This window comes from Hipposideros armiger, unplaced genomic scaffold (genome assembly GCF_001890085.2).
Source record: "Hipposideros armiger isolate ML-2016 unplaced genomic scaffold, ASM189008v1 scaffold_70, whole genome shotgun sequence".
Classification (NCBI taxonomy): domain Eukaryota; kingdom Metazoa; phylum Chordata; class Mammalia; order Chiroptera; family Hipposideridae; genus Hipposideros; species Hipposideros armiger.
Window position 1 is genome coordinate 1,379,215 of NW_017731420.1, and position 14,530 is coordinate 1,393,744.

General features: G+C 38.6%; 1 protein-coding gene across 2 annotated transcripts in view; it reads right to left on the reverse strand.

Moving 5' to 3' along the window:
• The window catches only part of STK3 (serine/threonine kinase 3), a 322,284-nt gene that overhangs the window by 95,030 nt on the left and 212,724 nt on the right, over positions 1 to 14,530 (reverse strand). For both annotated transcript variants that reach the window (XM_019642571.1, XM_019642572.1), the window contains exon 9: positions 9,012 to 9,204. In XM_019642571.1, the coding sequence (XP_019498116.1) occupies positions 9,012 to 9,204 (193 nt within the window). The remainder of the gene's footprint in view (positions 1 to 9,011; positions 9,205 to 14,530) is intronic.

The window sequence follows — 14,530 nt, forward strand, 5'->3', positions numbered from 1 at the left end:
GTGTGTGTGTGTGTGTGTGTGTGTGTGTGTGTGTATAACAGGATGTTAATACAGAAGCTACTGACATCAGCTTTTTCTTAAGTTCCGATTGAATTTTAAAACAAAGTACGATAGAGACAACAAGGAGAAGATCCAGAGGCTATTCATAAAAAAGGATTAAAAGCTTAAAAAATAATACCTGCACAAAGGTTAAAGGGACTGAAATCGTTCAGCCAGGAAAAGAAAAGTCTAAGGATACAATTTAATAAGTATCCAAGTATATTTGAAGTGTTCTTATGCAGAAAATAGTGACCAGCTGTTTTCCATCTCCAATGAGGGTAGAATAAAAGGAAACAGACAAACTGAAGCCCAAGGATTTTAGTTAAATAAAAGGAATGATTTCCTGTGTGAGTAATGAGCACTATAATGGCCACTATGTGTCTGTGGAAATCCTTTTTTTGGAGGCCTTTACAGAAAAGACAAATTTTCATTGGTACGAGGAAGACTAATATTTGCATGCTTGCCTGTGCTCTGTTCTAGTAAAACTTGTACCCTAAGACCAAAATATCTACATTGACAGGCCCAAGCTCGGTCGCACATCATTAAGCATTCCACAGACCAGGAGAACACAAAAGCAGACCACAAGTGACTCCCAACCACTGCAGCCACACCTTGCTACCTCTGCAGAGGAAAGGAAGGGCTTCTCACGGACCACTAATACTACGGTATGGGTATTCGCACCCAGCTGCAAGTGAGACCTGCAGTTTACTGTTCTCATCTTTATGGCTATGTTGTGGGCAAGGTTAACATTACCAATTAAAGACACATACAACAGTTTTTCAGGAAAGAATGGCAAGATCTCTGGAGAAATGGGAAAGTGATTCCCCTTCACACTCTACTATCCTGGCATATCACTTCTTGGCATCTGAAGTTCTATCCTAATGATCCTTTGGCTCAAAGCTTTGTAAGTTTTGGAAAACAATGTAAATATTTCATGAACGTTAAACATTATTAAGCATTTTACATCTTGTATATTTGATCCTTTCTGAAATAGACTTTGGAAGGAGGAGGGACAGGATCGAAGCCAGAACTGGGAGAGATGTCACTAAGCGCAGAACGGGGCATGAAAGCCATTGTACAGAGCGCATGGTCTCATGCTTCCACTTCTATCTATGGACATCAGATGAAGTAGGGAGCTGGGACATCTCATGGGCAGTCTCCCCTTCTTGGTATCCCTTCTAAACCCTTTTAAAATCAATCTGGACTTAATTTCCAGGACAAACTCCTAAAACTCTAAAGCAGACCCTAATTAGCTCTCTCTTGCTATTTAGTGAAACTACAATACACGTTTGTACTGTCAAAATGAAACAATAAGTTGTGATATATTTTAAAAATCACTATGTGTTATAGGCACATGCAAAGGAGAAACTTTAAAAATATGTCTTCAATTAAAATTATTTAACCCAATATCTAATCATTGATAAAGAGAGCTATCAAAAGATAATATAAATAAACAATATACAACCTAAACATGTTATTCCTCCACCTATTTTCAATGCAGCATGGACTCCACCTACTTCACCAGCCAGTCTGCTGTCCGCTAAATGTGCCCCGCTGTGTCTCCATCCTTCCTAAATACTCCAGATAAGTTCTAGGCCAGCGGTTCTCAACCTGTGGGGCGCGACCCCTTGGGGGGTCGAACGACCCTTTCACAGGGGTCGCCTAAGACCATCGGAAAACAAGAAGATATTTACATTACGATTCATATCAGTAGCAAAATTACAGTTATAGAGTAGCAACGAAAATAATTTTATGGTTGGGGGTCACCACAACATGAGGAACTGGATTAAGGGGTTGCAGCATGAGGAAGGTTGAGAACCGCTGTTCTAGGCACTGAGAGTAGAGTGAAGCTGCCTATTTCCTTGTTCTAAAAAGTGGTTATCAGTCCTAGCGACACCTCAAAGTATTTATAGAGTTTTCATGCTTTAATTTTTTTATCTATTTTTAAAATAACAATGCCCAGGCCCTGCTCTGGTCTATAGAACCAGCAACTCTGAGAGGCCACTGCCATGATGTACACTTGTGAGGTTAGTTACATGGACCCCAAACTTGGGTTTATCTTGTAAATCAAGTCTACTGCCACTGTTCCAGACTGTGGAGATCTCTTAAGATCCTGATTCTGTCTCAGGATGTATTTTTATTTCGCTCCATTTTATGTCATTTGCAGTTCTAATGGACTTTTTACTCTATAGCTTAATCCAAGTTTGTACAAAAAAGGCTGAACCGGCCAGGGCTGAGGCCTAAGCCTTATAGCACACACAATGAGGATTCTTCTGGTTGACAATAATTTATTATTTAGCACTGTGCCACTGCCTCTGGTGAGCCTTCTTTTTGTAGAGGCTGGCAAGTTCAACACTGCATTTCTAGAACTCCTTGCACCTTATCCGGGATAAGTGTACTTTTTCACAACCAGGAAAGCAACCAATGAAGCAGAGGCCATGAGGCTGCTACCTCCGTTATTTCTTTCTGACAAACACAGTTATGGAGACATGTTTTTTTTGTTTTTGTTTTACAGCAGCATCAGTCACTAGCCTCACAGGTGCTAAGGGGTGATTGCCAAAGCAGTGGTAGCTTTCTAACCCCTGAATAGCAACAGGGATTGAGATCAATCTGGATTATTGAATTCAACAGTGCCAATGGCAGCCTCTGGATTCACTGTCTTCCTGACTGCAGCAGCCATAGTAGTTGCATATAGGGTCACTTTTGCAGTGTTGGGGAGTCATTCCTGGAGGCCTAGCTTACACAGCCCTCTTTTTCAACCCTTCCATTGATTTGATTAATATCCAGATCTCTGACTTAAATTTCTATATGTTTATAATACCTAGAGTAGTTTCTGTTTCCTCCAATAAACCCTGACTGATACAAGGCCATTTGGGTGTAACTGTTCAAACCTTACAACAGAACTATCAACCACATATTGTTTACAAGGATATCATCAAAGACGTTGTCAAATTCTCTTCCAAAATCCTAAACACAAAATGCAAACGCTGCCTTTTCTCTGACCTAGAATTTTAGTGATGCTGTCAAAAAAAGGAAATTATATTACTCTGATATGATTTGTTCCCACTTAACCTGAGCTGACTTATAATGATCCAGGTTTCATTTCCTAAAGAACTCACAGATGTTCTAGAATCCTGTCCAAGAGGGATGTCAAGCTCACGAGCTCCAGAGCAGTGATGTGATTTTGGGGTCAAACCTGGTTCCACCACTTACTTGCTATGAAATCTTGAACAAGTCATTTAGGATTCCCAAATCTCAGTTTCCTTAGTGGTAAATGATAGTGGCATCCTACTTTACAAGGTACTTGTGAAGAGTCAATAAAATAATGTATGCAAAGTCTTGAGCACAGTGTTTGGCCCATATTAGACCCTCAATTACTGACAGCTATCACCTGAGAAATTTACCTTTTTTCTATTTTCTGAAAATAAAAATAAGTAAAATAAAATTTAAATATACTCTTTCATGCTTCCGTGGCACTTTTCCCATTTCTCAAAGAGACATCAAATTTCACAAACAGCGGAACCCAGTTCCCTTGCCTGCAACTTATCAAGATACACATTACTGATCATATTCCCAATAGGGAGATATCAGATCAGCTGAACGCTCCCTTACTGTTTCCTCATCTTGCCATCAAATTGCTTGTATTTGTGTTTGTGCTATTCTGTTCATTTTGGAGACCATTAGTCTCCATAGAATCCCCTCTGGCTATCTTACTGAATAAAGAGAGATGGAACAAGGTCTTGGAGGAGGCACTGAAAGACTGGAGCAAGAATTTGCCTTGGGAAGGAAAAGAACAGAGCTGTTCAGTGGCTCAGCATCTCCAGTGCCAGGAAGATCAGGCCTCCCTCGCTGCGCAGGAAGTGGGTCCGGGCCCTCCAGATGTTCCAGTTTCCCAAGTTATTGGAAGGACAAACTGACAGAGTAGTCAGGTGAAGATTATTCTTTATTAATTACTTACTGTATTTAAAGAACTCTGCTAGTGCTTTACATACTATTTACCTAAATCAATCCACACACACACACACACACACACACACACACACACACACAAATATAAATCACTGAAGCTCAGAAAAGATTAACACACAATTAAAAGTGGTCTGACTTTAAATCCCATGCTCTTTCCACTACACTGCATCATTTGCTCAGAAAATATTTAGGGAACTCTTACTATTGTATTAGGTATTGTTATTAAGTGGGGAATAAACAGATAATCACACAGAAATAGGTAACTGTAATACAGTGTGACAACTGCTATTCAGAATGAAAGTGTGAAGTGAGATGGTAGCCGATGGGAGCGGCATCCATCCCTCGTCTGGGTGAGTGGACGAAGCCACTTCTTGACTGAGACTGAGAGGATGAATACGAATTAGCCAAGGAAGCAGGAATCCCAACAGAGGGATGTACTGGGCAGTGCAAAACAAAGGGATCTGGGCAGAGTAAAAGCCCAAAGGTAAGGACAAGCATTTTAAGAGCTGAGGAACTAGAAGGAATAGTGAGACATGAGAATAAAAAGGGAAGCAGAGACCAGAGCACAAATGGCCTTTTAATCCAGGTTGGGCTCTATACCAAGAGCAATGAGGAGTCACTGGAGGGCCAAAAGCAAAAGCGAGATGCTGAGATCTGTATGGAGAGAGGAAGCCCAAGACTGGAGGCAGAGAATCAAGCAGGAAGCCTTGTAAGTGCAACACGAGGAGGACCTACACTAGAGAAAGACAAGCAGAGATGGTGAGAAGAGGACAGAGATCTTTAGGAGGCAGAAGCGATGAGACCTGATGTTAATTCAATGAGGGGGTGAGGGACGAGAGACGTTAAGGACGACTCTAATTTTCCTATCTTATTCCAAAGTACACGTTTAAAACACCTATATGACTTCTCCACATTGTCACATGATAATGTTAAATTTTTTTCTGGAAACAGGAAGCAAGGTCATCTACTGAAACTGAGAGGAGGGGTGACAGGAAGAGATTTAGTGAAGGTCAAAAATAGCCACTTTGTAGAATGAGAAAGAGCTGAGCAGAAAAACACAGGCCTACAGGAAAGCTCCAAGGGCCCCAGTGGGCTGAAGGTCATAACTGGTGGTCCTCATCTGTACATATGTGAGCCTGTCTCCATCAGCACTCAGCAGCCACAGTTTGCCAGGAGAGGGTGAAAAGAAGACCAATAGGGTAGAAGAGTTAAGGATATAAGTAAGAGAGTAGCTAAAGCCACAAAACATAGCCTCTAACCTGACTGGAGAGTATAGCTCTTCTTTGGAAACCAACAAAAGATAGTTTCCCCTCAAGGCAACTAGAGCTAACAATCCAGCCCTAACTCTGTAAGACAAGAAAATTGTACCACAGAGACAGAGCTGAGTAGATCTGGGCTGAACAGGGTAACAGGCCCCAGTCTTCCCTTTGCTAAAACAATTGTTCTCCCAGCGTCACCCATAAATAAGTAATCTCTACTGCCTCATCAATTTGATGACATGGATTCTTGACCTGGTCCTAATCTACTGCATTAGGATAAAAAGTCTTAAATGTTGATTTCCTTAATGACACACAACCTGCTTATACTCACTGTCAATCATTTGTATTACAACTGGAATAGACCAACCTGGATAAAGTATAATACAGGAGGCAGTAGAGATTCACGTGTAAATATTGGCTGGTGCCAGATTGTGAAAGATCTTGGTTACCCAGCTGAAGCTAGGCCATGTATGGGTAACCAGGAGGTTGAGAGAGATGAGAATGGGAAGAGAGGGAGAGGAAGGGGAAAAGGAATGTTATCACCACTGAAAGCAGGTTTAGAGAGGTCTTGGGACATGCCCTCAGGGTTCACGCCCATTTAAAAAAAAACACCAGATCAAATTTCAAATATTTGTAGTCACTTTTCTCCACTTTCCTTCAAAAGATCTTTTAATAATTTTGCTTCCTAAAGTTAAATAACCACATTTTTCAGACATGAGGAAAACAGGTTTGTAATTTCTGTCTTCATGGATACAGTCAAAGAATATGCAAACAATTTAAATTGACAAGAATATTAAATCAGGCGACTCATTTGGAAGCTCAGCAGCAACTCAGCTGGAGCATTGAACCGCTGTTGCTCAGAGCTCGCACTCTTGTGCAAGCTCTTAACCAACTGAGCCACTCGGCCGGGCCTCAGGCGACTCATTTGAAACTCCAATGGAAATCAGGATCCTCAGCACACAATATAACATTTTAGAGATTTAAAAAAATTTTTTAAATATATTGCTATAATTTTTTTAGGGAACAAAAATGATAAAGACACAATACCAAATAAGGCTTTGACTGATGTGACATAACCCGAGAGCTCAGACCAATTAACCTAAGTTTTAAAGAAGATTTAGGTCATGAGGAAAACCAAAACTAAAATTAATTATGTGGTTTCAGGAAACGTAAGTTCTCCCCATAACTTCATTATTGCTATACTACAGTGTGACAATCCTTGTGGGTTACACTAACACCATTTGATTAGATTTGGGGGAGCATGAAGTCCCACATTACAGAATGATGTCTAAATTGCAGAAACTTAAACTACATGGAAAGTTGGCTCATGGGATTTAAAACTTGCTGAAGGTACATAAAACAACAACTATATAAACCACTATGTGATCAACTTAAACATGAGCTTTCAATAAGATCTCAATAAGATGATCACACAAACATATGATCATATTGAAATAAGATTTCAATATGATTTTCCAAAAAAAAAATCATACTTAGGACATAAAATTATAACATATAGTGAATGACTTCTGTGGCTGTCAAAGCTAGAAGTCACTACGCAAAATTAACAGAAATCTGTGATGTAATTTTAAAGTATAATAATGATAAATCATCATATGTCTCTTCCTTGAAATATAACAATCTAATATGAATTAAATTCCATAAAGACTCATTTTTTAACCACTGTTTATATGCTGATGTTCAACTATTTGACTGCATGGAAAGGTTGTATGTGTAGTTCACTAGAGTTACAACACAGCACTCAGTGACTTTCTAAATGGTCTGCTAAGAATCATCAAGTTTGGATGAGCTAATTCAATGTCATTTTAAATAAAGAAGTCATTATGAGTGCTTAGAAAAAAAAAAGAATCATCAAGTTTGACTAAAAGAATTACATCAGCTTGTGGAAAAGTGACGTAAACTGTCATATCATAGGGTATTTTTTATCCACAGGGCATATGACATGTACCATTAAAACTAGCTGTCTTTGGAGGCCACAAGACCATCCAATGCAGTTGAGTCAGCATGTTAGGAATGCAGAAATCCTATGCTAGTCAGAGGCCTAGCTAGAAATCTCCGGAAATCCTGGGCAGAGCCATAGAAGACCCGCCAGTCATGGGAGATAGAAAAATTCATTACCACCCCACACACACCTAGCATTAATTATACGCAACCTGTTTGCATCTTGTGCTTCATGATCCTCCCTTTCAAATGTATACAACCATAATGGGCTAGATACCAGGAAATATGAGGAAAGCAATGGCAGTGAGCTAAATGACTTAAAGCTATGACCTAATACTTATCAAGCAACCTCAAAGGAGTAGCAAAAAGAAAGGGGTAGGCAACAAACAAACAATCCAGAAATGTCAGAGAGTAAATTCCTAACTATATACATTTTATAAATAGCAGCAAAGCACTTAAATATCTATAACTTTCTAGGTCCTACAATGCAAGAAATCATGTATTACTGCTTCTATGCCTTGCTGTCTTGTGTAGTGGAAAACTGCCTTGGGCTCCGACTTTGACATTAACCACATATGACTAGAGTGGTGGGGGAAGAGAAAGGTCAGTAGGCACCAAGAGGTAATTAATCCGTTTTTGTCTCTAACTGAAATCACAATGTCTTACACATTAACTGCAATCTTTCAAAGCCATATATATTGTATAAAGAAGTGCTAGCCTGGGTCAGTCAAGTAGCACATTGGTTAGGAGTTGGCTTGGGACGCCAGCTCTAAGCAGCAGGGCCCAGGTTCGGATCCCACATGAGGGCCAGTGACACTGCGCCCTCTACAGCTAACATGGTGAACAACAGCTCGACCAGGAGCGCCCTGCTGCCATGAGTCGCCGGCGTCAGTGTAGGCTGCAGCCCCTGCTGCAGTGGGCTGCCGGAAGCTACCATGAGCTGCCATGAGAGGCCGTCCAATGGCCAGCAAGTGACTGCTTCAGCCGGGAAGAGCACAATGATAATACCAACATGCGCCAATGAAGCGACGTCCTCCACAACTAGACTGAAGAACAAAAGGGAAGCAATTTGTTTGTTCCCCTTCCCCGATTCCCCAACACTGTTCCTCTCCCCCAGTTCCCCAATAAAATCTTTAAAAAAATAAAAAGTGCTGGCCTGTGAGAGTATCTCTATCTTCATCAGTGTGTAAACAATGGCATCAGAGAGAATGTCTCAATCATCACGGTAGCCCCTGCAGCACCCCAGCACTGTGCCTCACACATGACAAGCAGTAGTAAATATGCATGAAAATGAATTTTATGCATGAGTAGTCCTGTCTCTTGGTCCTTCTTTGTACTGTTTCTTTTTTTTCTCATGTCAGCCCTTATATCTTAGCTTGTACACTTCTGTCACTGAAGATTAATTGATAACTTAGACAACATGAAATAAAATTATGTTGTATTTACTGGAAGAGAATTTTACTTTCACTTTTTTAACTGGAAAAGTAAATGTTAGAAACACTATATTTTTCTCTAAAATACTTTACAAATTAAATTAAGTCATAGTTTAGCATCCTTCGAGAGAAAAAAGTTCCATAACCTTAAGTTAAAGACGTGCTACTTTTTGTTATACTTAAAACAATTTTTTTAAGTTCATTTCTTCCGTACTCTTTTTACTGTTAAATAAAGCAAAGAAACAAAATTTTCGACAACTGGCCATAAAAAAATAACACAGAACTATCCTAGTTTCCATAGAAGTATACTTTCAAAATAAAAATTATTCAGTGGGGATAAGCGACATACTTTTCATAGTTCCATCTTCTTCTTCTTCATCCTCACTGTTTATAACCATGGTCCCCAAGTCAGATTCTAACATCGTGCTGTTATGTTCAATCATGGTCTGCGCCCCTTCACTCATTGTGCTTGTGGCCCGCATTGTGCCCACACTTTCCGAACTAGTTTTCACCATGGTGTGGGAATCCAGCTCATCTTCATCCTGCAAGTAAAATACTGCAATGAAGGGAGACTTTTCTACAACAGCTGGGTTTCTTAATTCTGAACAATAGTATGAGCATATTATATTTTTAATAATGAAAAATACTTCTATTATTACTAATTTTAATATAAGCATACACATACAAATGTTATCCTAAGAGCCAAAGTTATCCAAAATAACCTAAAGCTTTAGGTAAAGCTCAAGAAATGGAAACTGATGAAATAGAAGGCTGCTAACTGATTTTAAAATAAGAATTAAGATAGGTAAATTATCAACAAATGCATAACAAAGAATATAATGACAAAATAAACAAACAAAAGAGCACATTAAAGACAGAACATGTTAACACTATTAAAACAGCCACAATAATGTTTATAACATTATACCAAAGTTATTTGTTTTTAAATTGTGATAAATGTACACAGAATTTACCATTTTAATCATTTTTCAGTGGCATTAAGTACATTCACAGTGTTGTGCAATCATCACCTACATCCATTTCCAGAACATTATCATCTTCCCAAACAGAAACTCTGTGCCCTTTAAAAAATAACTCCTTAGTCCTCCCTTCCCCCAGTACTCGACAACTTCTATTCTACTTTCTGCCACTTTGAATTAGCCTATATTCTAGGTACCTCCTGTAAGTAGGCAGAATCATGAAATATATGGTCTTTGTGTTTGGCTTATTTCACTCAGCATAATGTTTTCAAGGTTCATCTATGTTGTAGCATGTATCAGCATTTCCTTCCTTTAAGACAATGATATTACATTTTGTATAGTGTGTGCGCATGCGCACACACACAGAGGAGGTCTGACAATTAAGTTCGCAAACTTGTTACAACAATGTTGCCAACCTTTTCTGATATCAGAGGGATTATTCATTACGAATTTGTACCAACTGGACAAACAGTTAACCAAGTTTACTATTTAGAAGTGCTGAAAAGGCTGCGTGAAAAAGTTAGACAACCTGTTAGACAACATTTCGCCAACAATTCATGACTCTTGCATCACGACAATGCACCAGCTCATACAGCACTGTCTACGAGGGAGTTTTTAGTCAGTAAACAAATAACTGTATTGGAACACCCTCCCTACTCACCTGATCTGGCCCCCACTGACTTCTTTCTTAAAGGAAATATTGGAAGACAGACATTTTGATGACATTCAGAACACCAAGGGTAATACAATGACAGTTCTGATGGCCATTCCAGAAAAAGAGCTCCAAAATGGCTTTGAAGAGTAGACTATGCACTGGCATTGGTGCATAGCTTCCCAAGGAGGGTACTTCAAAGGTGACTGTAGTGATATTCAGCAATGAGGTATGTAGCACTTTTTCTAGGATGAGTTCGTGAACTTAACTGTCTGACTATATATATTCTGTACCATATGGTAATTCTATTTTCAATTTTTTGAGGAACTGCCATTAGCCATTGTTTCCTAGCCATTAGCTTTTAAATATAAATTCACAGAAGATTCAAGTCAGTAATATAATAACAAAAGATGCTCTTTAGAATGTTCACCAAGAAATAAACTGAAATAGGGCCATAAAAATAAACTAACTAATTCTGTTTGACAGTTCAAACAATCTGCTATTTTGAAAAGTTTGATCATGCACTGAAATTCATTTATACTTATTCTGCTTACTATATTTAAGTAGAAACAAACAAGCACAGCCTAGTCTGACAGAGGTCAAAATGCAAATATGGAAAACAGGAACCTCCATGTCTCCTCAGCTGCTTGACAGCCCTCCTCTTCCTAAACCTACACGACAAACTCAGCATTATAACTCAGTCTTTTGCTCCCCCTTCATGAGCCTCTCTTTTAGAAGACTTCTTCATTCTTATGACTTTAACCGTCAAATAGGTTGAGGACTCCAAATCATGACATTTTCCTGACTTTACTACTTAAATACTTAAGGATGTTTAAAACTCGACATTCCCAAATCAGGTACCATCTCATCCAACTCCTTGGCCCCTCCTGTCTGCCTCTAGCCCCAACAACCACAGTACTCTTCATTAGCTATCTGAGAGTAAAAGTTCAATGTCTTCTTAGGTTTATTCTTTGATTTCCTATACAGTCAACAAATTCTTCAAAAAATTCTCTCTCTGTTCCACCTCTTCTTTTGCATTCCCACTGGTACTGAGTAAATTCCTCATTACCTCATACCTGGGTTACTGCCAGGAAAGCCTCCTAACTAAAGAGTCTCTACCACCCTGACCTTCTAGAATCAGAAAGGTGTTAGTTCAAATCCTGGCTCCAATCACTTATTAGGCATTAAACCTTTAGGTAATCCATTTAAACTCTCTGAACTTGAGTTTCTTTCATTGGCATAATAATGATTCAATGAGAAAAGGTATCCCAAATTCCTGCACACTACTAGGGACAAGGTAGTTTCATGTCCACTTCAAAGCACACATACTACACCAATCTTTCTTGAAAACTATGTGTATCACAAAATTCTTCTACTGAAGAATCTATAATACTCCCAGTTCATGCCTGCATTAAAAGCTAAACATTTCTGCCTAGATTTTAATGACCTCCATGTTATCTTACTTTATCTAGCAAATCCTATTTTCCCATTGTTTACACATGCTCCAATACAGTCAGGCTGACCTTAACTGAGTCTCCAGCTGCCAAAAACCCATATAATGCTGTGCCCATTAAATCTTCCCCTCTACTCATGTTTTCTTCTCTACCCAGAATGTTCTTTCCTCTCTATCCAGTTTAACAAATCCTACCTAATCCTAAATCAAGTATTTTTTAGCTTCATGGCTAATTCAGTCTTTATTAATTATCCTCTTTTCCAGATTTCGGTAGAATTTATAATCTTCATTACACAATTTTGCATCTGCATTTATGATCTCATAACTGTTTTGTAAAATCTTTTAGAAGATTTTACTTCTTCTAAAGATTATAAGTACCTTATGGATAAGAATGCCTTACAGTACTTCTGAATCTACTGAAATGTTTCATTCAGTATCCCATATACAGTAAGCATCCATTATATATTTACTTTTTCACAGTTATAAAATCATGGACCTTTAATAATTTAAACCCTCATTTTATATCTCAAAAGAACTATGGAAAAACGAAACAAAACACATGTAGAGCTGGAATTAGGAAACTAGTTCCTTTATTTCTTAGTCCTTTATTCTACTAAGTACATGTACCTTAATTTAAATTTTTATCTACTTGAATGCTTAAGTTAGAGATACAGGCTTATAGTTTTAAAAGCTGATGCCACCAGTTCCTACTCTTAAGAGTCCCATACATATTATTTGGTCCATCCTAGTCAAAGCCACTATCTTCTCTCACTTGGGCTATTAAAACAACCTCCTAAGTCTTCACTGCCTCCATCCACTCTTGCCCCCTTTGGTCTCCCACACAAAAGGCAGATTGATCCTTTGAAAAGACCAATCACATCGTGTAACTCTCCTGCTCAAAATCCTGCATTTGGCCTCCCATCACACTTAGAATAAAATCTGAAATCTTTATGATGGCCAAATGTGGCCTGGCTCAGTAATATCTGCCAATCCCATCTCCTATCACATTCCTTCTCACTCATCAAGTTCCAGCCATGCTGGCCTCCTTTGCTGTTTCTTGAGCATTCTAAGCATGTTCCTCCTCCAGCCTTTAAATTGGCGAATCTCTCTGCCTGGAATCCTCTTCCACACGATAGCTTGATCCTTTACTTATATCAAGTCTCTCCTCAGGTGTCACCTCCTTAGTGAGACTTTGTCTGATCACCATTCTAAAACCGAAGTCTCCATCATTCTTTTATCCTTCTGTATTCTTCATAGCCCATGCCTGGCCTTCTTTACCTACCACTAGAATGTAAGTTTAATAAAGACAGAAGACTTCTTTTTCACTGATGAATCCCCAATGCTTAGAACACCTCCCACAAAGTAGGTATTTGACAAAAATTTATTTAATGAGTGAATCAATTTATCTATTCACTTATTAATTCATTCAATGAGAATTTATTATAAATTTACATGTCAAGGAATGGACCAGGCATTGGGGACACAAAGATGAATTAGGAACAGTTTTGTTCATTTTGTTTTTTTAAGGAGTTAGAGGTTTAAGAGAAACTGACATGTGAACAATAAATTACAAGGCAATATGTTAACTGCTGTAAGAAAAGTGTTGGCAAGTACAACTGCTGTAAAAAAAGAGTAGAGCTTCTGACTCTGCCTTTAAAAAGTGAAGATAGCCTCCCAGAGGAGGCTGTGCTTAAACTGGGTCTTGAATGGGTGGGTACTTTATAGTATACCTTCTTTTTTTTTTTTAGCTGAGCCATCCTGCCACCTGTTGGCAGTGCAGCAGCAGCTCAGCTCTGGCCGGGCATTGAACTGCTGTTGCTCAGAGCTCGCACTCTTGAGCAAGCTCTTAACCAACTGAGCCACTTAGCCGGCCCTAGAGTACTTCCTTTTTACATCAGAACTACGCTTATACAGCCCTTCTCAGCTCAGACACGCGAGACTGATTTAGGTGCCATACTTTTGTATTGCCATAGCACCTTGTTGTTATGTTGATCATAAACTTATGACACAACAGTGCAACTGTCTATACACTTGACTTGTCCACATCTCCCATTAGTCTCTAAAATCTATAAGGGCAGCAACCAGATATTGTTAACAGTTATATTCCTGGTATCCAATACAGTTTTGTTCTAATTCCATAATCTATTAAATGAATGTTAAAGCCCTCATTATAAGGTAGTGCCAAAACACAGTACTGAGGACAATGTCATGTAAGGTTCTAGTGTACAACTTTAAACCAACTTAGTATTTTAAAACATAAACAATTTAAAACATAAAAGAAGCTCTGGGAGGAAAAATAATACTATTAACTAGAATTACAGGTGATTATCTAATAATGATAAAAAATAGTTATCATCAATGAGTTAGAAGCACTATGCTAAGAACTTTTTGTAGGCTACTCACATTTTATCCTCTTATTAACCCTGTGAGATATTATTACCCCATTGTGCAAGTGACAAACCTGAACTTCAAACGGGTTTAATAATGCGTCCAAGGTCATACAACAAATAAATGGAGGAGCAAGGATTCCTACCAGTTCATTCTAATTCTAAAGCCCAAGATCTAAATTCCAATTGTATAAGACTTAAAATTATCTACGGCATTTCTTAAGCCTAATTTACTTATATTACAGGTTAGCTAGAGCATGTTTCAGTTTGATAAGTTAAGAGATGAAAAAACTGACATACATAAGCAAACTGATTTGCACTTGGTCAAAAAGCTAATTTAAAAAAAACGGTGAGGGCTGGCCAAGTGGCACAATGGTTAAGAACTGGCTTGGGACG